We start from the raw sequence: 22,893 nt of genomic DNA, 5'->3' as shown, positions 1-22,893 counted from the left end.
TCCCAGAAGGAAACATTAACAAGAGCACACAGACTATTTATGTTCGATTTCTTTATTAAAATACTGTCTAATGTGTAATTAAAGAAGGATATAATGACAGTTTACATAGAAATCCTAGTCGGTCAACTTTCACACAGCCAATATTGTTTGGAGGGAAATAGATGCTTTTCCTTAAATATCATCTATACAGTTGTGCTCTGATATATTGGCGCACTTGCAAGATTCACCATTTCTTCAAAAAAATATGTTGAAAGTGAAAAAACATTTGATGTTCACACGTGTATTTGTTTGATTTATAACTGCACAGGACCAAGAAAAAAAATTATAAACTGAAATTTCGATTTTTCACACAAATGGCCTGGACTAAAGGTGATAAGTTGCAGTTACCTACAGGGTCAAAATAGCCATTCAAGCAGTTTTGAAAATAGAAACCACAATATTCTGCTCTATTGCACTCCATTGTAAAGTGCAAGGGTGCCGATGTGTTAGAGCACAATGGTAGATGAACATGGCATCTTGATTAAAAAAAGGTTGTGTTTATTTGTCATGCGTAATAAATCTTACAAGAGCTTTTACATTAACGTCAGCATTAAAAACTGTAAGAAAGTTTAGAATAAGCAGTAACAATTATATGCATAATTAATTAAGTCCAATTTCCCCTGGAAAAATGACCCCACATCCAAACAAGAAGAAAAGTTCAGGGTTGAGTGGAACAACATAGACTGAAGATCAGAGGCAGATAAGAGTTCACTGTTTCTCTCATCTCTATCAAATGCAAAACGTTGGAAAACTTTTAACCAACTACAGTACTACACGCTCCCACTGAGATGTCTGAATTCCTAGTTTCTGTAAAACTTCATCGACAGAGGGCACAAGATAATCTCCAAATTCCCAGAGTCTTGTGTCGAGGACCAGCTGCTCATTGGTCCAGCTTTCTCTCTGAGCCTCTTTCACCTGCATGATCTTACACACGTCGGACGGAACCCTGACAGAGTCCCCATAGCTCTGTGTCACCTCAAACATGGCCGTCTGCAGCACCAGACGGGGGTTGACCACCATCTTGTAGGAGCGGAAGGCGTCTTCAAGAATAAGCTCTCTGTAGACGTAGTCCAGCAGATCCACCCCCGGCGCCCTCCTCCGTGCGGAATGGTCTTGCGTAGCAGTACCGGCTGTGGCAGGGAAGAGGTGCGTCTCCATCAGGAACACGGCTGCGTCGGGGTGCTGCCCCTGCAGGTCCTCCATGAGGGGCAGAAGAGAGCTGTGTGAGGCCGGGACCAGGAGCTGATCAACGTCAGCCAGGAGGACGTACCGTGACCTGTACATGTTCCTGTAGATGCACTCGTTCATGATGGTCAGCTGGCCGTTGAGGTGGATATCCCCTTCCAGCTCCTGGGCCTTCCACCCAGTAGAGGGCTTGAGGAAGTGGTTGATGGGCCAGCCAATCACCTCCAGAGTGCCCTCCTCTGCGTAGTACTGGAGGACCTTCTCCAGGTCAGGTCCACAGCTGGTGAGGTAGAGGACAACCCTCCGCACCCCCAGGAGCTTGTAAAACTCCATGGTCTGGACAAACTGTTGGACGTTGTTGTAGTCTCCAAACATGCTGGACATGCACACGGTGAGGTAAAAGGGGAAGTCCTCCTCCCGTCTCTCCCGGTTCTGGATGCTCAGAAATGTCCGGTTGAGGGTGTCCTGGATGTCGAGGGACGTGCCGAGAGTGACGTGCGTGGCGTGGCATCCTGGTTCTTCGAGGCAAAGCATGTCTGCGGCCACATACGGGTAACCATAGTGGACGCTGTGCATTACGACAGCAGCTGGAGCAACCTGGGGGGCGTGTCCTGAGCAGCACAACACACAGTACAGAGACATGGGTCGGTCTCTGTTAACCATGGCAATGATGCGTGTGGCTCCCCCTTCCCTGTGGTCCTGGTATGCAGACACCATTAGATGAGTTGAACCCTTGACTGGTGTTATAGTCTCATTGGCTGTGTGAAGAGGGCAGGTAGAGAGAACAGGGGGAGGAAGGGAGTGAGCTTGAGTAGAGTTGGTCCTGAAAGTCACCAATGGGGAAGACAGTGTGACACATACTGTGGCAGACAGACACAGGATGATCAAAACCACTTTCCATTTCTGACTCCTGGATTGGTGCACGTCAGCCATTTGATCTGTTGGAGACCTAAAGGAGGATCATGTCACAATCAACAATCAACGATGATAACAACATCATCATCATCATCATCACAACATCCTCACTATCCCTGTCATAATCAAAACATTGACATGGATATTATCAGTGATGCACTGAACAATCAGACAGGGAAAATCAAGGCAAACTGGCTTTCAATCAGCCTAATCCATCTGGTCCACCCCAAACATATATCCTGATATCTCCATACTTACATGTTGGCTGTGTGATCCGCCACCTCCTGGTCTGTTCTGTCATTCAGTGGGGCTGTAGGGGAGTCTCTCATCTCTCTGTTGTCAGGAGTTTCAGGGGGGCAGTCAAGAGATTCAGGCTCTGGTCCAGATGATCGTGCTGGTCTTCTTCTCAACATCTCCAGGAAAATGAAGGGGGGCTCTGACGGCCAATCAACACAGGTTACATTAATATTAACACTATAACTGCTGGGCCTCATTCTGACAGCAACATTCTAACAGTGTAATTAATACATTTTATATTCAGCATGCTAAAGCAAAAAGAATCATTTGGTTGTGTTTATGAAGGCCTTGGGTAACAACATTAGAATACCATTTTTATTTTATTTGAAATAACACAATAGCATTTTCATTAGTTTGTCACTGTAGGCTGTATGTACAAACTAAAAAACACAAAAAACACAAACATTCAAGCGTTACATCAATTTCATTTGTGGAGTGACTTTGTTAAAACTATGAAACAGAAAGCATATGTGTTGGAACATGGTAACAGATTATTTTTATAAAAACAAATTAAAAAGTAAAATACCTCAACCACCCAGTCAAGTCAAGACGCGCGGTCAAATGATGACAACATCAGTAGCCTAAGCATCATTATAAGGGCCAAGTGGCCTTGATAAATAGTGAAACTCAATAATGGCATTGTAATGAGTATAAGTATCACATGACAGCGGTCAATAATAGTCAATTATTGTCAGCTTGTGCTTGTGTGTATTCACCAATGGCATCAGTTGTATTTCATTTAGCTGTTATCCCTTGTTCTAACAGATGGCAAAATCGTCGTAACTTTCACTTGCTTGTCACACTTTGACATACTTTGTTTGGTTGTAGTGTGTAAAAGTTTCCTGTTTTCTCTTTATTGTGTCCCTGTCATCTTGTCATTCTGTGGAGTACAACGGCTGGTAAGGTGCCTTATTTTGCGCAAAGGGAGGGAGCTCCCATCTCACTTTGTTCATGGTGCCGGCCAGACTTGTTTTCTTTGTAAGCAACTTGTTCGCCAATAAAGGAAGAAATTGTCCCCGGTGACATTCCTCCCCTTACCAAGGTAAGGTTCCACAAGCCTCATCACCACATTCTCTGACACTCGCTTACCTGCTGCCCGATGTTGATATTGTACAATTACGCAAGCTCTCACTGTGTAGCCTACTCCGAGTACTATAGCGGTGGACAGATATAGGGTACATACCATTTTAAGATTAGAATTAGAATGAATCAATATAATACAATGTTCTGCCCTGTGCGAGAGCAAAATTGCAAGATTGTTTTAATACTGTAATTGCATCAAATGGTTGTTTTATGCAACAGAATAGAGGGTTCTAATAACTATATTGTGTGTGTGTGATCTGAAAGTGGGCCTCTGGGAGATTTAACACTGACAGGAGATTTACGATGTCTTTTGGGTGATAAAACCTAAAGAGACCGCATTCTAGATCATGAGTTAATGTTTCTGTTCTATAAGGTACCAGGGAGAGATGACCCCAGGGCCAGACCTTGGTCTCTATACAAAGATAACTGTTTTTACAGCAGATACTGTCTGCTGTGAATTATAAGTATCTTTCATACAAATCTTAACCTTGTGACCCATTCCATACATCTGTTGTTTGTCATGTAGACTGAAAGGGGTATATCTTGACTATAAAAGGCCTTTGTACCTTTGTCTCTTGGCTCTCAACAAATCATCTGAGGGTGATTCGTTGACCAGCCATCATTATCGTAGAGCACTCATTCAATTCACTTTATATGTGTATGTTGTATTGACCTGCTCCCTTATTAATAAGCAAATAAAGACTTAGTTTAGGTATAACTCAAACTTGTGTGATAAGTTTGTCTCTCCTCATTTGATAGTAAAGAAATTAACTACCACACCTGTTCTTCATTCACAATTGGTGATTACACAATTATGCATCATTCTCCTACCCTCGCTCATCAACTCACCCATTCTCTCCATCATACTTTACTTCATTTATTTCATCTGTTGTTATAAGTCAGTGGTCACCAACCTTTTCTGAGACAAGATCACTTTCGCAGTCATAACCAAGCCGAGATATACAGCTCAGAATTTCTTTTCAACATAACTTAGAACATGTAACATTAATCGAATAAAACCAGTTCTGTAGGAATGAGGTTTGTGCAGTAGGCCTAATACATTATCATAGCATATTGACTATATGCTTGGCCTGCCAATATTGTTCTTCTCAGACCATATTATATTTCAAAATTCAAGCTTTGATAACAAAATAGATCAGTTGGTGTAGCATTTGTGAGGCACAGCTGAGCATATATTGAAATAATTGGCTAATAATTAGCTTTTTTATTTCACTGGACTGATGGTACCTGCATGTGATGGTCATGATGCTTTCAAGACAACTGGGTCCTCTGAAAAAAACAAGGTCAAATCATGACGTCTGTAAACTTCGGGTCGGAAAGTCGGAGCTCTACAAAGATGCCCGAGTCTCCGAGTTGGATGACTGTTCAAAATGAGTTTCCCCAGCCGGATCTCGTTTTCTTCCGAGTTCACAGTTGTCTTGAGCGCACTGGAGTTGTAAGTCGGAGATTTCCAAGTTCCCAGTTGTTTTGAACACGGTATTAGTCTCAGCGGAGTGAGGGAGAGATCAGCAGAAGGTCCGCCTCTCACAGTCCCTGATCTCTCCTTCCTTTCCTCCACTGAGCCTGACCAGATAGAGGTGACACAGTCTTCCACTTGATGGCGAAAATCGAGTCGCCTCTGGCAGAACTTCATGTTGTTCCAATGACCAGAGAAAGTGAAATACTCCTCGATATGAACATAAACACGACGAGATGTTAATAACAATAAAAACGCTATGGATACACTTTGCTACTCGTTCATGCAGCGCCAGTGGAAGTAGAGAGAAGCACGTTGTATGTTTTGTAATAGTGTTGAATAACACGTATATATGAACTCACTCATAAAAACAGCTTCTCTTTGTTGTTTTCTTTGACAGTGTCACGTTCCTGACCTGTTTTCTCTTGTTTTGTATGTGTTTATTGGTCAGGGCGTGAGCGGGGTGGGCATTTCTATGTGTTGTGTTTCTATGTTGGGTTAAGGGGTTGCCTGGTATGGCTCTCAATTAGAGGCAGGTGTTTGGCATTTCCTCTGATTGAGAGTCATATTAAGGTAGGTTGTTCTCACTGTTTGTTTGTGGGTGATTGTCTCCTGTGTCTTTCGTGTCAGTGTATGTGCACCACACGGGACTGTTTTGGCTGTTCGTTCGTTTGATGTAGTCTGTTCCTGTTCGTGAGTTCTGCGTGTAGTATGTAAGTTCCATGTTCCTCCTCCCATGTTCAGGTCTGTCTACGTCGTGTTTGTTATTTTGTAATTTTCAAGTGTTTTTGTGTTCATTTCGTATTTCAATAAATATCATTTATGTCATCATACCTCGCTGCGTGTTGGTCCGACCCATGCTCCTCCTCTTCGGATGAAGAGGAGGAGGAACGCCGTAACAGAATCACCCACCTAACTAGGACCAAGCGGCGGGGGAGAGCTCAACAGAGCAACCAGGACTCATGGACATGGGAGGAGATCCTGGACGGCAAAGGACGCTGGGCTCAGCCAGGGGAATATCGCCGTCCCAAGGCGGAGCTGGAGGCAGCGAAGGCAGAGAGGCGCTGGTATGAGGAGGCAGCGCGGTGACGCGGTTGGGAGCCCGAGAGTCAGACCCAAAAATTTCTTGGGGGGGGGGGGCACACGAGGAGTGTGGCAAAGCCGGGTAGGATACCTGAGCCAACTCCCCGTGCTTACCGTGGAGTGAGAGGGCGTCGTACTGGTCAGACACCGTGTTATGCGGTAAAGCGCACGGTGTCCCCAGTACGCGTGCTTAGCCCAGTGCGGGCTATTCCACCTTGCCGCACTGGGAGGGCTAGGTTGGGCATAGAGCCGGATGTCATGAAGCCGGCCCAACGTATCTGGCCTCCAGTACGTCTCCTAGGGCCGGCGTACATGGCACCAGCCTTACAGGTGGTGTCCCCGGTTCGCCTGCATAGCCCAGTGCGGGTTATTCCACCTCGCCGCACTGGCAGGGCTACGGGGACCATTCAACCTGGTAAGGTTGGGGAGGCTTGGTGCTCAAGAGCACGTGTCCTCCTTCACGGTCCGGTATACCCGGTGCCACCTCCAAGTACCAGTCCACCGGTGGCAGCCCCCCGCACCAGGCTGTCTCTCCGGGTTCTCTCTCCAGCTGCTCCCACCTGTCCAGCGCTGTCAGAGCTTTCCTCCTCTCCAGCGCAGCCAGTGCCTATACCACGCACCAGGCTGTCTCTCCGTCTCCTTCCTACAGGTGTGCCCGTCTGCCCAGCGGCGCCTGAGCTGCCCGTCTGCCCAGCGGCGCCTGAACTGCCCGTCTGCCCAGCGGCGCCTGAACTGCCCGTCTGCCCAGCGGCGCCTGAACTGCCCGTCTGCCCAGCGGCGCCTGAACTGCCCGTCTGCCCAGCGGCGCCTGAACTGCCCGTCTGCCCAACGGCGCCTGAACTGTTCGTCTGTCATGAGCCTGCAAAGCTGCCCGTCTGTCATGAGCCTGCAAAGCCGCCCGTCTGCCAAGAGCCTACAGAGCCGTCCGCCAGACAGGAGCCGCTAGAGCCTTCCGCCAGACCGGATCAGCCAGAGCCTTCCGCCAGACCGGATCAGCCAGAGCCTTCCGCCAGACCGGATCAGCCAGAGCCTTCCGCCAGACCGGATCAGCCTTCCGCCAGATCGGATCAGCCAGAGCCTTCCGCCAGATCGGATCAGCCAGAGTCCCTCAGCCCGAACCTGCCAGAGTCCCTCAGCCCGGACCTGCCAGAGTCCCTCAGCCCGGACCTGCCAGAGTCCCTCAGCCCGGACCTGCCAGAGTCCCTCAGCCCGGACCTGCCAGAGTCCCTCAGCCCGGACCTGCCAGAGTCCCTCAGCCCGGAGCTGCTGCCCCTTATCCCGATGCTGCCCCTTCATTTAGGTGGGTTTAGTTGGAGGGTGGTCATTGGGAGGGGGATACAGAAGCGGGGAGTGACTATGGTGGTGTGGGGACAGCGTCCGGAGCCTGAGCCACCACCGTGGTCAGATGCCCACCCAGACCCTCCCCTAGACTTTGTGCTGGTGCGCCCGGCGTTCGCACCTTAAGGGGGGGGGTTATGTCACGTTCCTGACCTGTTTTCTCTTGTTTTGTATGTGTTTATTGGTCAGGGCGTGAGCGGGGTGGGCATTTCTATGTGTTGTGTTTCTATGTTGGGTTAAGGGGTTGCCTGGTATGGCTCTCAATTAGAGGCAGGTGTTTGGCATTTCCTCTGATTGAGAGTCATATTAAGGTAGGTTGTTCTCACTGTTTGTTTGTGGGTGATTGTCTCCTGTGTCTTTCGTGTCAGTGTATGTGCACCACACGGGACTGTTTTGGCTGTTCGTTCGTTTGATGTAGTCTGTTCCTGTTCGTGAGTTCTGCGTGTAGTATGTAAGTTCCATGTTCAGGTCTGTCTACGTCGTGTTTGTTATTTTGTAATTTTCAAGTGTTTTCGTGTTCATTTCGTATTTCAATAAATATCATTTATGTCATCATACCTCGCTGCGTGTTGGTCCGACCCATGCTCCTCCTCTTCGGATGAAGAGGAGGAGGAACGCCGTAACAGACAGTCTCTCTCTGGTTTTAAAAGTGATGAAATCTCACGTAGGCTAGTATGAAACGTGTGTCTTGGAAGCTGTAGGTAGGCAAGGTGATTTGAGCTATCCGATTGGCCAGCACAGTAGTAGCACTCCATTTAGCCACAGATCTCCCGGTCCACCAGGTAGGCGGAGTTTAATATTCTAACACCGATAGTGTTTTTATAGAGACTTATAAAAATGTGCTTCTTCTATAGAAATAGGTCCTGCCTCTCACTAAATAGTAGAAAGCAGATTATTCAGTCGATGTTCCTATCGGTCCTAGACTATGGCCCTAGACCAGGCCTGGGCATTCCAGTCCTCAGGGGCCTGATTGGTATCACACCTTTCCCCCATCCCTAATCCCTAGCAAACACAGCTGATTTATACTAATTCCATTCTAAACTGAAGATCATGATTAGTTGATTATTGGAGTCAGGTGTGTTAGCTGGGACTGGGAGTTGCCCAGGCCTGGTCTAGACTGTGGCGACATAAACTATATGAATGCAACTGCCACTTCATTAAAGCCGTTAGATGCAGTTCATCATAGCATACTGTGATTTGTTACAGGTGACAATTTTAGTACTCCTCACTGCATTCTCTACCAGAAAGTTGGTTGGCCCCCTTTGACATCAAGTAGGTTGACACATTGCTATGTTCTCATTTATAAAGCCATTTTCCAAAAAGTCCCCCTGAACCTAACATCGTTACTAAACTTTAGACATAGGAATTACCACACCTGGTCTCAGGGATGGTTAACTCTGGAAATTCCTTTGGTCTCTACTGAGTTAGGTAAATCAGCTTTTAGTTTTCTTGCACCTTATTTGTGGAACAATCTTCAAAATGTTCTTAAATGTGATGTTCTGGTGCCTCTACTGCAGGGCTGCCCAACCCTCTTCCTGGAGATCTACTGTCCTGTAGGTTTTCAGTCCAATCTTGTTCCTGGAGATCTACTGTCCTGTAGGTTTTCAGTCCAACCCTCTTCCTGGTGTTACGACTTCGACCGAGGCAGGCTCTCCTTCCCGTTCGGGTGGCGTTCGGCGGTCGTCGTCACCGGCCTATTAGCTGCCACTGATCCTTTTCTCCCCCTCCCTATGTGTTTATTGGGTGCACCTGTTTTGTATGAGGGTGTAATTAGTTGGGCTTATTTAGTCAGCCGGCCCGCACGTTTCTTTGTGCGGGATTGTTTGTATGTAAGTGTGGTGTTGGTTTTGTGCTTCACGTTTACTGGACTGTGTTCATTCCCCCCGTGTCTGGGGTAGTTTATAGTGTACACCCAGTGTGTTAGTAGGGTGGCCTAGTTTGTCCGTGTTCATTAAAGAACATTTGTATTTGCACCTGCTGCTCCTGCGCTTTTCCTTCACACTCCGACACCCAGGCCTTACACCTGGAGATCTACTGTCCTATAGGTTTTCAGTCCAACCCTCTTCCTGGAGATCTACTGTCCTGTAGGTTTTCAGTCCAACCCTCTTCCTGGAGATCTACTGTCCTATAGGTTTTCAGTACAACCCTCTTCCTGGAGATCTACTGTCCTGTAGGTTTTCAGTACAACCCTCTTCCTGGAGATCTACTGTCCTATAGGTTTTCAGTCCAACCCTCTTCCTGGAGATCTACTGTCCTATAGGTTTTCAGTACAACCCTCTTCCTGGAGATCTACTGTCCTATAGGTTTTCAGTACAACCCTCTTCCTGGAGATCTACTGACCTATAGGTTTTCAGTCCAACCCTAAAGTAGCATATCTGATTCAGCTAGTTAAGGTCTTGTTGAGCAGCTAATTAGTACAATCAGGTGTGTTACATCTCCAGGAAGAGGGTTGGGCAACCCTGCTCTAGGGCAATTCAAAAGCTGATTGAGGACCATGTTACTGATTCATGTGTTTGTTTTTTAAGACCATGTTTTTCTTTCTGCTTGCATTCTGTATTTATATTTTGATGTGTGTATTTTCTGTAATTTCTGTAATCCCGGGCTCATCTGTAAAAGAGACATTGCTCTCAGTATGACTGCCTGATCAAATAAAGGTTAAAAAACAACAACAAAAAAACAAAGCTGAAGCGTTACAGATTGCATGATAGAGATGTAAAGGTCATTTCTGATTGAGATGACACATGCAGGGCATACCGTACATTGCCTTTAAATGTCAAATTCCTTGATGTGGAATGAATAGAGCCCTTAAGCTAATAAAGTCCAAAACAAACAAAAACATTGACTGGGAGTGTCAAGAGACAGTTGATTTGACTTTTCTCTGCATAAAAAACCTAGTCTTATTGTTTGATATGGATTTAAAAAGGAATTAAAGAAGAGGGATTGTGAATGTGCTGAAACCTGCTAAATCAGTAGAGTACAATGGAAACCATAAACATTTTGAAAACAGTTGTCTCCACCCACTTCAAACTGCTTTTCAACCCGGACCTCAGAACCTGTCACATTTCCACCTAGAGACATGTGCACCCAATATGATCATATTTATTATAATAATAATAATAATAATAATACAATAATCTTATTCTTATTAATGATGATGATATTAATAATAACGGACACAATCATAATAATAATAACAGACATAATAATAATAGCAATAAAGCCGTAACATATGACTATTTAAATGTAATATACCAATACTGTCATATTTCACATAAATGTTTCACATAAATGTAATACATTAAAATAGGCTATTTTAAGACATTGAAATATACATTTTAACCTGAATGCAATAGGCCTATCGATTAAATATTTAAATCATAAAGTGCAAATATGAACTCAATTAAATTTGGGAAATACAAATTCAAAACTATTGAATTTAATTACAATTTCTCTTGGCAAAACATTCAGATCAAGACAACTTTTGCTCACAATCAATTCATGTTTTCTGACAATCACAATTAAATGATTTAATCCAATAAAAAATGTGTACCCACCCTGAATACCAGCCTGGTCTCATAGACTAGACGTAATATAGTAAATGTAAATCCGGAACACTAGAATGATATGTATTAGTATTAGTATGATATGCTACATTTTGTATGGTTACATAAGATAGATGGTTACTTAGGGCAATAACAAAAGTAGAGTGGTTGGTCAAGGTGGATGGGTAGGCATATAACACGACCGTCTAGCAACCCAAAGGATGTGAGTTCGAACCTCATCACGTACAACTTTAGCGTATTAGCTAATTAGCAACTTTTCAACTACTTACTACTTTTTAGCTACTTTGCAACTACTCAGCATGTTAGCTAACCCATCCTCTAACCCTAACCTTAACCCTTTTAGCTAACCCTAACCCTTTTAGCTAACCCTTCCCCAAACACTAACTTTAACCCTTTAACCTAACTCATGAACTTAACTCTAACCTTAACCCCTAACCCTAACCCCTAGCCTAGCTAACATTAGCCAACATTCTAGAATTCGTAGCATATCAAGTTTTGCAAATTTGGAACATATAGTACGTTTTGCAAATTTCTAACATTTAGGAAGTTTTTCAGATTTTTAACATATTGTACGTTGTCACGCCCTGACTTTAGTTATATTTGCTTTCTTTATTATTTGGTTAGGGCAGGGTGTGACAAGGGGTGGTTTGTTTAGTTTTTGTATTGTCTAGGGGTTTTGCCTTGTCTAGGGTTTTTGTTATCTATGGGGATTTTGAATTGTCTAGGGGTATTTACATTTACATTTAAGTCATTTAGCAGACGCTCTTATCCAGAGCGACTTACAAATTGGGTATGTAGGTTTATGGTGGCCTGAGTGGGTGCCCAATCAGAGACAGCTGTTTATCGTTGTCTCTGATTGGGGAGCCTATTTAGGTTGCCATTTTCCAAGTTGGTTTTGTGGGTATTTGTCCTTGTTTAGTTGCCTGTGAGCACTACGTTGGCGTCACGTTTCGTTTTGTGAGTTTGTTAAGTGTTCTTTGTTTAATAAATAGAAGAATGGATGCAAATCACGCTGCGCCTTGGTCCTCTCCTTTAAACGGCCGTGACAGAACTACCACGTTTTGCAAAATCGTAACATATAATACGATTGTAATTCGTAACATATCATACGAGATGGAGAATGGATATCCACAATTTTATACATATCGTACGAAACATAACATGCTAAATAGAGTGTCTCGGATATACATACAGAATAATACTAAATGCTCAGGTTGTGAATATCGCTCCTTATGATATTGACCCTATGACAAATATGAACTTACTTTCAAGCTCTTTCTCTGTGTTGCGATGTTGTGAGGCCTCTTGTGTAAATTCAAACGATGATCTGTAGTAGCCTGTTAGTGGAACATACTGTGCAGCCTTCTGTGTTAGGAGCGACAACATGAATGATCAACATGAAACATCTACTGTGGGATGGCCTTTTGTGTCACAGCAAGTGAATGATTGAAAGTCATATGCCCCTCCCTACCCAAAGCAGGGACTCCATGAGCGATGTGGCCACACCTCTGAAGATACTGTAGCTTGAGAGAAATATTTAGGTACAAGCCTGCATGCACAAGTTTTCATGCCACTCCTTGTCATACTAAACAGAGTGGAGAACAGAGGATTTGATCCTGATTCAATAACCCTCACAGCTATCCTCCAATCACAATGATTGGAACTCCATCACATTCTATGGCTTATGATGCTCTTAGTACTCACTCTAGCCTACTATACTAGCCCACTATAATAACTCGACACCTAAGAAACACCTTAAAATAACTCACTTTAACAACTCTATTACTACTACCACCATTATTGCTGCTGTTACTACCACTACAACTACTGCTACCATTTCACAACCATACATACTTCAAGACTAGCTAGCACACACATTTTCTGAAGAAAATGTCATTTTCTAATATTATTAGGTGTGCTTGCTGAAAGCAAGAACAACTACTACAAGCCATTATAATTATTATTAGAATCCAACATCCGTATTATTATTATTATTATTATCGGCCTTCAACTGGAAACAGTAGCGACAAAACTGTAGAAGCTACCAACACAACTTTCAAATGTGCAGGCTATCTTCAGGTTGTACGAGATCATCAGTTTCTTGACAATTTCTATTATGGAATAGCCTTCATTTCTCAAAACAAGAATAGACTGACGAGTTTCAGAAGAAAGTTATTTGTTTCTGGCCATTTTGAGCCTGTAATCGAACCCACAAATGCCGATGCTCCAGATACTCAACTAGTCTAAAGAAGGACAGTTTTATTGCTTCTTTAATCAGAACAACAGTTTTCAGCTGTGCTAACATAATTGCAAAAGGGTTTTCTAATGATCAATTAGCCTTTTAAAATGATAAACTTTGATTAGCTAACACAACGTGCCATTGGAACACAGGAGGGATGGTTGCTGATAATGGGCCTCTGTACGCCTATGTAGATATTCCATAAAAAATCTGCCGTTTCCAGCTACAATAGTCATTTACAACATTAACAATGTCTACACTGTATTTCTGATCAATTTGATGTTATTTTAATGGACAAAAAATGTGCTTTTCTTTTAAAAAACAAGGACATTTCTAAGTGACCCCAAACTTTTGAACGGTAGCGCACGTTATATACAGTTGAAGTCAGAAGTTTACATACACCTTAGCCAAATACATTTAAACTCAGTTTTTCACAATTACTGACAGATATTTAGGTAGCCTTTTCCCACCTGTGTTTTGTGGGTAGTTGTTTTCTGTTTTGTGTGAGTACCTGACAGAACTGTTGCGTTTTGTTCCACTTTTGTTTTTGTTCCAGTGTTCAGATTTTAATAAACATCATGAACACGTACCACCCTGCGCTTTGGTCTACTCCTTCTTCCTCAGATGAACATCGTTACATATCTTAGGCTGGAAAAATGTCTGTGTGTTTTTTTGACTTGGCTCTGACCTAACATAATCATATGTTGTGCTTTCGCTGTAAAGCCTTTTTGAAATCGGACATGATGGGTAGATTAACAAGAAGTGTATCTTTCATTTGCTGTGTTGGACTTGTTAATGTGTGAAAGTTACATATTTCAAAAAAATATTTTTGAATTTCGCGCGCTGCCTTTTCAGGGGAATGTTTTCGAGGGGTTCCGCTAGCGGAACACCTGCACTAGAAAGGTTAAACGACACCGTTGTAAATCAGTTTTCGCTCTCCTGCGCCTGACTTCTCTGCCGCCAGTACGCACCTCACTACAAAGCTGTTGTTTATAGGCGTGTTGTTCAGGCAAAATGTAATTTACGTAATCCACAAAAGTAATTATTTATCATGAGAGGGCCATAAACAAGAACTAGTGATGCTGCATACTCAAAGAAAGGTTACAATTTCACATTTCTGGTAAAAATAGTTATAAATTGCTGAAGTGTAGTCACTTTTGAGGACATTTGTAGTTCCTATTCAACAAAACTGTATGAACAAGGCTCGAAATGACATACGCTTTATAAATATGCATAATCAAATTAGAAAACGATTATCTATTAGATTTCATATTTGTATGTTTAGTGTGTTGTGGAAATTCTAATCAATAATGAGGAGAGACAAGGTCAATCACCAATCAGGATATTACTTTATTCAAAACGTATTAATAACATTGATTAACGAGCGGATTTGAGCCACAGCATTTCATAGCAAAGTACATCCTCCTGAATGTTCATGACAAACAACAGATGTGTGGAATGGGTCAGAAGGTAAAACTTTGTATAAAATAAATGAATAATTCACGGCAGACAGTATCTGCGGTAAAGACTGTTCTCGCTGTATGGAAACCAGAGTTTGGCCCCCAAGACTAGGCTCTTATCTCGTCCCTGGTACCTCACAGTACAAAAACACCAACTCATTCTATGGCATAAATCAATCTATATCTCGAGTAAACACCATGTACTTGACCATAGCCAGACTAGCTGCAGGGAGCTGGAGTGGAAAACATCCCTTCTCTCTCCCTTCTCTCTCCCTTCCCTTCTCTCTCGCAAGTGTTAGAGAAAATGTTAATATTTTCTAAAGGTCTTTCTTGATCAAAAAGTCTGCCCCCATATCTGGGAACGTCACAGAGCTCTGGCTTGGCTTCCTGAACTCGTTAGGGACTTTCCGTCTCATATTAATATTGTCCGTCTATGACAAACAGAAAGGGTTTGTTTAAAATCTATGAATTATTTTAGATTAATTAGGGCTGCGTAAGGTTCAACTGAGATAGGAACAATATGACACCTGAACTTGATTAAAAGAATTGTTTAATTCTAAAGTTAATAAATGGCAAATGCAATTTCCGTATATACGGGTTCACTGTAACATCACGCAGGATGAAAACAGAGAAGACACTTGTTCCTGACAAAGATATGATAATATACTCATGACAGAGATAGTTCCCACTTCCGAGCCGGCCTGTCAGAGTAGAGACTGGGCGTGGTTTAGACTCACCCAGCCTATCGTTGGTGTTGGCGCTTTAACCCTTAGCGCATGTGATGTCCCGACGCTGTTGCTGTGTAGATTACGCTCCTTCACCCCAGAGACTGAGGTCAGACAGCTCTGCAATATTGTCTGAGCTATTCGCACCTGTATACAATGCCCACTGTTCTCGCTCAAGGCTAACCACAGCTTCCCAGCACACTTATCTGGGGCTAACTGTTACTTTCAGCACACACACACAGACACCCAGGCTCCCAGGCCAACAGTTGCAAATATTCAATCACATGTGTTATAGTATTGGGTTATAGTGTATAATTCAGAACCTCACAGATGATCTTCGTGTGTATAATTTATCTATTATTGTCTATTGTACACCATAGTCAGCAGTCTCCTGATTAACCCCCCTTCCTCTACACCCCTCCTGTGCTTCTATAAGATTAGCAACGTTTCGGTCACACAGTACAGCGCACACACATTTCACACTGCTGTTCATATCTTATGCCCTTGTACAATGTTGCATACACACACATTCTTTGGGTTGCATCCTCACAGTCAGGCTTCTGAGAATATTGTACAATGCAGGTTCACATGAGTCATAAATTCAAACTTTAATATATAAGATATTTTCTTGTTTATAGTTAGTTAAGCAAGCATGCTAAAAACCTTAAAGAACCCCACAATTAATGGCTATAAATCTGTCTGAATGTTCTACTGTGATGAAATCACTCTCTCCTGCTGCGCTACGATCTAATGATTGCAGGCATGTGCTTTGTCAGTGGCTGTGATGTAGGGTTCAGCCAGGAGTTGATGGACAGTTGGAAGAGCGAATTAAATGTTAGGGGGGACATCCCAGCTTCAAGTGGGTTCAGAGTTCACATCCTATGTCACACATGCTCAGACAAAATACTACCATGTCTGTGGGAACCAGGGCTATCGCTCTATGCTGTCCACAGATAGATTTATAAGCGAAAATATTGGTTGGAACTGGTACCAGAACAGCACAGGTCCCCTAAACAAGGATCAAGATGGCGCCGATAGAGAGGTCTGCCTCACTTCTAGTTCTTAGGAAACTTTGCAGTATTTAGTTTTTTTAGGTATTATTTCTTACATTGTTAGCCCATAAAATCTTAAGTGCAATTATGTACATCCGGAAAGAACTATTGGATATCAGAGCGACATCAACTTACCAGCACTACGACCAGGAATACGACTTTCCCAAAGCGGATCCTTTGTCCGAACCACCCAGGGCATTTGAACTGATTCCAGAGGCCGACCCAAAACAACGCCGCCGGAGAAGAGGTAAACTGAGCGGTCTTCTGGTCAGAAGCACACCACTCACCGTTTCCGAGTATATTACTCGCTAATGTCCAGTCTCTAGATAACAAGGTAGACAAAATTAGGGCAAGGGTTGCTTTCCAGAGAGACATCAGGGATTGTAACGTACTCACGGAAACATGGCTCTTTCGGCATACGCTGTCGGAATCGGTACAGCCACCTGGATTCTTTGTGCATCGCACTGACAGGAATAAACATCTCTCAGGGAAGAAGAAGGGCGGGGTGTTTGTTTCATGATTAACGACTCACGGTGTAATTGTAACAACATTCAGGAACTCAAGTCCTTTTGTTCACCTGACCTAGAATTCCTAACAATCAAATGCCGACCGTATTATCTCCCAAGGGAATTCTCCTTGGTTATTGTCACAGCTGTGTGTATCCCCCCTCAAGCCTACAGTTGAAATCAGAAGTTTACATACACTCGGGTTGGAGTCATTAAAACTTGTTTTTCAACCACTCCACAAATTTCCGGTTAACAAACTATAGTTTTGGCAAGTCGGTTAGGATATCTACTTTGTGCATGACACAAGTAATTTTTACAACAATTGTTTACGGACAGATTATTTCACTTATAATTCACTGTATCACAATTCCAGTGGGTCAGACGTTTACATACACTAAGTTGACTGTGCCTTTAAACATCTTGGAAAATCTTGGATGTCATGGTTTTAGAAGCTTCTGATAGGCTAATTGACATCATTTGAGTCAATTGGAGGTGTACCTGTGGATGTATTTCAAGGCCTACCTTCAAACTCAGTGTCTCTTTCCTTGACATCATGGGAAAATCAAAAGAAATCAGCCAAGACCTCAGCAAAATACATTGTAGACCTCCACAAGTCTGGTTCATCCTTGGGAGCAATTTCCAAATGCCTGAAGGTACCATGTTCATCTGTATAAACAATAGTACGCAAGTATAAACACCATGGGACCATGCAGCCGTCATACCGCTCAGGAAGGAGACGCCTTCTGTCTCCTAGAGATGAAAGTACATTGGTGCGAAAGTGCAAATCAATTCCAGAACAACAGCAAAGGACCTTGTGAAGATGCTGGAGGAAACAGGTACAAAAGTATCTATATCCACAGTAAAACGAGTCCTATATCGACATAACCTGAAAGGCCGCTCAGCAAGGAAGAAGCCACTGATCCAAAACCGGCATAAAAAACCCAGACTACGGTTTGCAACTGCACATGGGGACAAAGATCGTACTTTTTGGAGAAATGTCCTCTGGTCTGATGAAACAAAAAAAATAACTGTTTGGCCATAATGACCATCGTTATGTTTGGAGGAAAAAGGGGGAGGCTAGCAAGCCGAAGAACACCATCCCAACCATGAAGCACGGGGTGGCAGCATCATGTTGTGGGGGTGCTTTGCTGCAGGGTGGACTGGTGCACTTCACTAAATAGATGGCATCATGCGGCAGGAAAATTATGTGGACATTTTGACGCAACATCTCAAGACATCAGTCAGGAAGTTAAAGCTTGGTCGCAAATGGGTCTTCCAAATGGACAATGACCCCAAGCATACTTCCAAAGTTGTGGCAAAATGGCTTAAGGACAACAAAGTTAAGGTATTGGAGTGGCCATCACAAAGCCCTGACCTCAATCCCATAGAAAATTTGTGGGCAGAACTGAAAAAGCGTGTGCGAGCAAGGAGGCCTACAAACCTGACTCAGTTACACCAGCTCTGTCAGGAGGAATGGGCCAAAATTCACCCAACTTATTGTGGGAAGCTTGTGGAAGGCTACCCAAAATGTTTGACCCAAGTTAAACAATTTAAAGGCAATGCTACCAAATACTAATTGAGTGTATGTAAACTTCTGACCTACTGGGAATGTGATGAAAGAATTAAAAGCTGAAATAAATCATTCTCTCTACTATTATTCAGAAATTTCACATTCTTAAAATAAAGTGGTGATCCTAACTGACTTAAGACAGGGGATTTTTACTAGGATTAAATGTCCAATATTGTTCATCTCAGACCATATATTTCAAAATTCAAGCTTTGATAACAAAATAGATCAGTTGGTGTAGCATTTGTGAGGCACAGCTGAGCATATATTGAAATAATTGGCTAATAATTAGCTTTTTTATTTCACTGGACTGATGGTACCTGCATGTGATGGTCATGGTGCTTTCAAGACAACTGGGTCCTCTGGAAAAAACAAGGTCAAATCATGACGTCTGTAAACTTTGGGTCGGAAAGTCGGAGCTCTACAAAGATGCCCGAGTCTCCGAGTTGGATGACTGTTCAAAATGAGTTTCCCCAGTCGGATCTCGTTTTCTTCCGAGTTCACAGTTGTCTTGAGCGCACTGGAGTTGTAAGTCGGAGATTTCCAAGTTCCCAGTTGTTTTGAACACGGTATTAGTCTCAGCGGAGGGAGGGAGAGCAGTGTTGCCAACTTAGCAACTTTGTCGCTATATTTAGCAAGTATTCAGACCCCTCTAGTGACATATTTTCAAAAAAGCGACTAACGACAAATCTAGCAACTTTTTCTGATGTTATTGGAGACTTTTGGAGACTCTGACGTGAAAGCACATATTGTTCTTACTCTTCTCAACGACCACCGTGCTGCTGTGGGCCCCACCCCGTCCCAAAGCACTCACAGGCGGCCCAGTCCTCACGCAGCAGTCCCTCCCAGCTGCAGCCAGAGTAGTTCTAAACAACTTTTTGTCTCTCCCAAGACGTTATTCCTTTCTCCTACCGAGTCCATCACAATTACATGCACATGGCCATTAAGCAAATTAGGTGATGACGTCATTTAGCGACTTCTAGCGACAGACATTTAGCACAGCCAATAGCTACTTTCCTTACTGAGGAGTTGGCAACACTGAGGGAGAGAGCAGCAGATGGTTCGCCTCTCACGGTCCCTGATCTCTCCTTCCTTTACTTCGCTGAGCCTGACCAGATAGAGGGGACACAGACTTCCACTTCCACTTGAAAATCGAGTCGCCTCAGGCAGAACTTCGTGATATTCCCATGACCAGAGAAAGTGAACATAAACACGACGAGATGTTAATAACAATAAAAACACAGGGCTATGGATACACTTGGCTACTCGTTCATGCAGCGCCAGTGGAAGTAGAGGGAAGCACGTTGTATGTTTTGTAATAGTGTTGAATAACACGTATATATGAACTCACTCATGAAAACAGCTTCTCTTTGTTGTTTTCTTTGACAGTCTCTCTCTGGTTTTAAAAGTGATGAAATCTCACGTAGGCTAGTATGAAACGTGTCTCTTGGAAGCTGTAGGTAGGCAAGGTGATTTGAGCTATCCGATTGGCCAGCACAGTAGTAGCACTCCATTTAGCCACAGATCTCCCGGTCCACCGTGTAGGCAGAGTTTAATATTCTAACACCGATAGTGTTTTTATAGAGACTTACAAAAATATCCCTTTTCTATAGAAATAGGTCCTGCCTCTCACTAAATAGTAGAAAGCAGATTATTCAGTCGATGTTCCTATCGGTCCTAGACTATGGCCCTAGACTATGGCCCTAGACCAGGCCTGGGCATTCCAGTCCTCAGGGGACTGATCGGTATCACACCTTTCCCCCATCCCTAATCCCTAGCAAACACAGCTGATTTAAACTAATTCCATTCTAAACTGAAGATCATGATTAGTTGATTATTGGAGTCAGGTGTGTTAGCTGGGACTGGGAGTTGCCCAGGCCTGGTCTAGACTATGGCGACATAAACTATATAAATGCAACTGCCACTTCATTAAAGCCGTTAGATGCAGTTTATCATAGCATACTGTGATTTGTTACAGGTGACAAACCGACTTCTTGCTTCCAGACAAACTAAACACCTTTTTGCCCGCTTTGAGGATAATAGTGCCACCGACGCGGCCCGCTACCAAGGACTGTGGGCTCTCCTTCTCCGTGGCCGACATGAGTAAGACATTTAAACATGTTAACCCTCGCAGGCTGCCGGCCCAGACGGCATCCCTAGCCGCGTCCTCGGAGCATGCGCAGACCAGCTGGCTGGTGTGTTTATATTCAATCTCTCCCTATCCCAGTCTGCTATCCTCACATGCTTCAAGATGGCCACCATTGTTCCTGTACCCAAGAAGGCAGAGGTAACTGAACTAAATGACTATCGCCCCGTAGCACTCACTTCTGTCATCATGAAGTGCTTTGAGAGAGTTGTCAAGCATCATATCACCTCCACCTTACCTGTCACCCTAGACCCACTTCAATTTGCTTACCGCCCCAAAAGGTCCACAGACCATGCAAACGCCATCACACTGCACACTGCCCTATCCCATCTGGACAAGAGCAATACCTATGTAAGAATGCTGTTCATTGACTATAGCTCAGCATTCAACACCGTAGTACCCTCCAAGAAGATGATCGTTGACTTCAGGAAACAGCAGAGGGAGCACTCCCTTATCCACATCGACTGGACAGCAGTGGAGAATGTGAAAAGTTTTAAGTTTGTCGGCGTACACATATCGAGCAAACTGATGTGGTCCACTCACGCAACAGCGCCTCTTCAACCTCAAGTGGCTGAAGAAATTTGGCTTGTCACCTAAAAGCCTCACAAACTTTTACAGGTGCACAACTGAGAGCTTGCTGTCACGCTGTATCAGCGCCTAGTACAGGAACTGCAAGGCTCTCCATGGGTGGTGAGGTCTGCACAACGCATCACCGGGGGCAAACTACCTGCCCTCCAGGACACCTACAGCACCCGATGTCACAGGAAAGCCAAAAAGATTATCAAGGACAACAGCCACCCAAGCCACTGCCTGTTCACCCCGCTATCATCCAGAAGGTGAGGTCAGTACAGGTGCATCAAAGCTGGGGCCGAGAGACTGAAAAACAGCTTCTATCTCAAGGCCACCAGACTGTTAAACAGCCATCACTAACACAGAGAGGCTGCTGCCTACATACAGACTTGAAATCATTGGCCACTTTAATAAATAGATCACTAGTCACTTTAAAAATGCCACTTTAATTATGTTTTACATATCTTGCATTACTCATCTCATATGTATATACTGAATTTTATACCATATATTGCATCTTGCCTATGCCGCTTTGTCATTGCTCATCCATATATTTATATGTATATATTCTTATTCCATTCCTTTACTTATATTTGTGTGCATTAGGTAGTTGTGGAATTGTTCGATTATATGTTAGTTATTGCTGCACTGTCGGAACTAGAAGCACAAGCTTTTCGGAAACACTCGCAATAACATCTGCTAACCATGTGTATGTGACCAATAAAATTTGATTTGCTTTTATTACATCTAAGAGGACATGTTGTGGCGAAATCGTGCACGAAGCCTTCACCGTGCTCTGTCACTTTAAGAGCGCAGCAGCAGTCAGGAAGGGGGAAATAAAGATGGCTCTTCCGGATCTTTCGGTTGGCGCGGCAGTTTTGACAACTTATGCAACTCTGCAGAAGTCTTGTGTCGTTTCAGCGTGCTTAAAATCGCCTTTGTTACCGCGCTACTCCTGACGAGTTGGAACCCTGCTATCCTCTGATCTCATGGATTACTAGCAACATTGTTGCAAGCTTTTGTCAAACAAACAACCAAGGATTGTGTAGGACGGACGAATGAACATATACTCAGATGTACTCATATGAAACAAGTTTTACAAGGACTCGCTCACCAGTGTCATGATCAAATGTATGATCAAGAGCCTCCCATACAGTAGATCGTTTGGTCATTATGCTGCCACAGAATGAATTGTGAGCATGACCTCAAAGCTTTATATACTGCAGAAAAGTTCTATATACTATTGAAACACTGTTTGTGAGACAACAGGTGTGGTTCCAGTGGGGGAAAGGTTATATTGGGGAAAGGTTCCCGTGGGGGTTGCCATGGAAGCCAAGAAGGGGAGTGAGGTGTGTGTGCTCAAACACACATGCATGTGGGGGTCTGGGAGAAGTGTGTCCAGCTTATTAATGGACATGTGCCTGAACTCAATTTTACAAACTAATTGTATTCTCACCTATTCATTTCTAATGACCGGGAATACCACAGGTATACAAAGTTAAATACCCAACATGTAATGAAAATCATAAATGTATTTTGTGTGTTCAGATGCAGTGTGGACAAAGTCATGGAGCCTTATGACAATCAGATTAAATGAAAGTTTTTCAGAGAGATAACTTGTAAATGGGTCCAAATCAACCGGAAACAC

At 43.5% G+C, this 22,893-nt stretch overlaps 1 protein-coding gene across 1 annotated transcript; it reads right to left on the bottom strand.

Annotated features, from left to right (window-relative positions):
• Positions 1 to 36: 36 nt before the first annotated feature.
• On the bottom strand, positions 37 to 22,765 carry LOC139532596 (uncharacterized). Its single transcript, XM_071330415.1, has 3 exons — positions 22,360 to 22,765; positions 2,398 to 2,575; positions 37 to 2,173 (listed from the first exon to the last, which is right to left on the bottom strand). Exons 1-3 carry the CDS (start codon positions 22,415 to 22,417, stop codon positions 802 to 804), a joined length of 1,608 nt encoding a protein of 535 aa, XP_071186516.1. The 5' UTR covers positions 22,418 to 22,765; the 3' UTR covers positions 37 to 801.
• Between the last annotated feature and the right edge of the window lie 128 nt (positions 22,766 to 22,893).

Source organism: Salvelinus alpinus, chromosome 10, assembly GCF_045679555.1.
Source record: "Salvelinus alpinus chromosome 10, SLU_Salpinus.1, whole genome shotgun sequence".
In the NCBI taxonomy this organism is placed as follows: domain Eukaryota; kingdom Metazoa; phylum Chordata; class Actinopteri; order Salmoniformes; family Salmonidae; genus Salvelinus; species Salvelinus alpinus.
Note: the sequence above shows the minus strand (reverse complement) of the source record. Positions and strands in the feature narration are given on the sequence as shown.

What these genes read in the sequence shown, in the direction of transcription:
- LOC139532596 (XM_071330415.1), bottom strand. Translation starts at nt 22,417, where the DNA reads ATGACCAAACGATCTACTGTATGGGAGGCTCTTGATCATACATTTGAT. An exon ending in TACATTTGATCATGACACTG is followed by an intron (nt 2,576 to 22,359) that starts GTGAGCGAGTCC and finishes ATTGGCCGTCAG; the next exon opens with AGCCCCCCTTCATTTTCCTG. An exon ending in GCGGATCACACAGCCAACAT is followed by an intron (nt 2,174 to 2,397) that starts GTAAGTATGGAG and finishes ATCCTCCTTTAG; the next exon opens with GTCTCCAACAGATCAAATGG.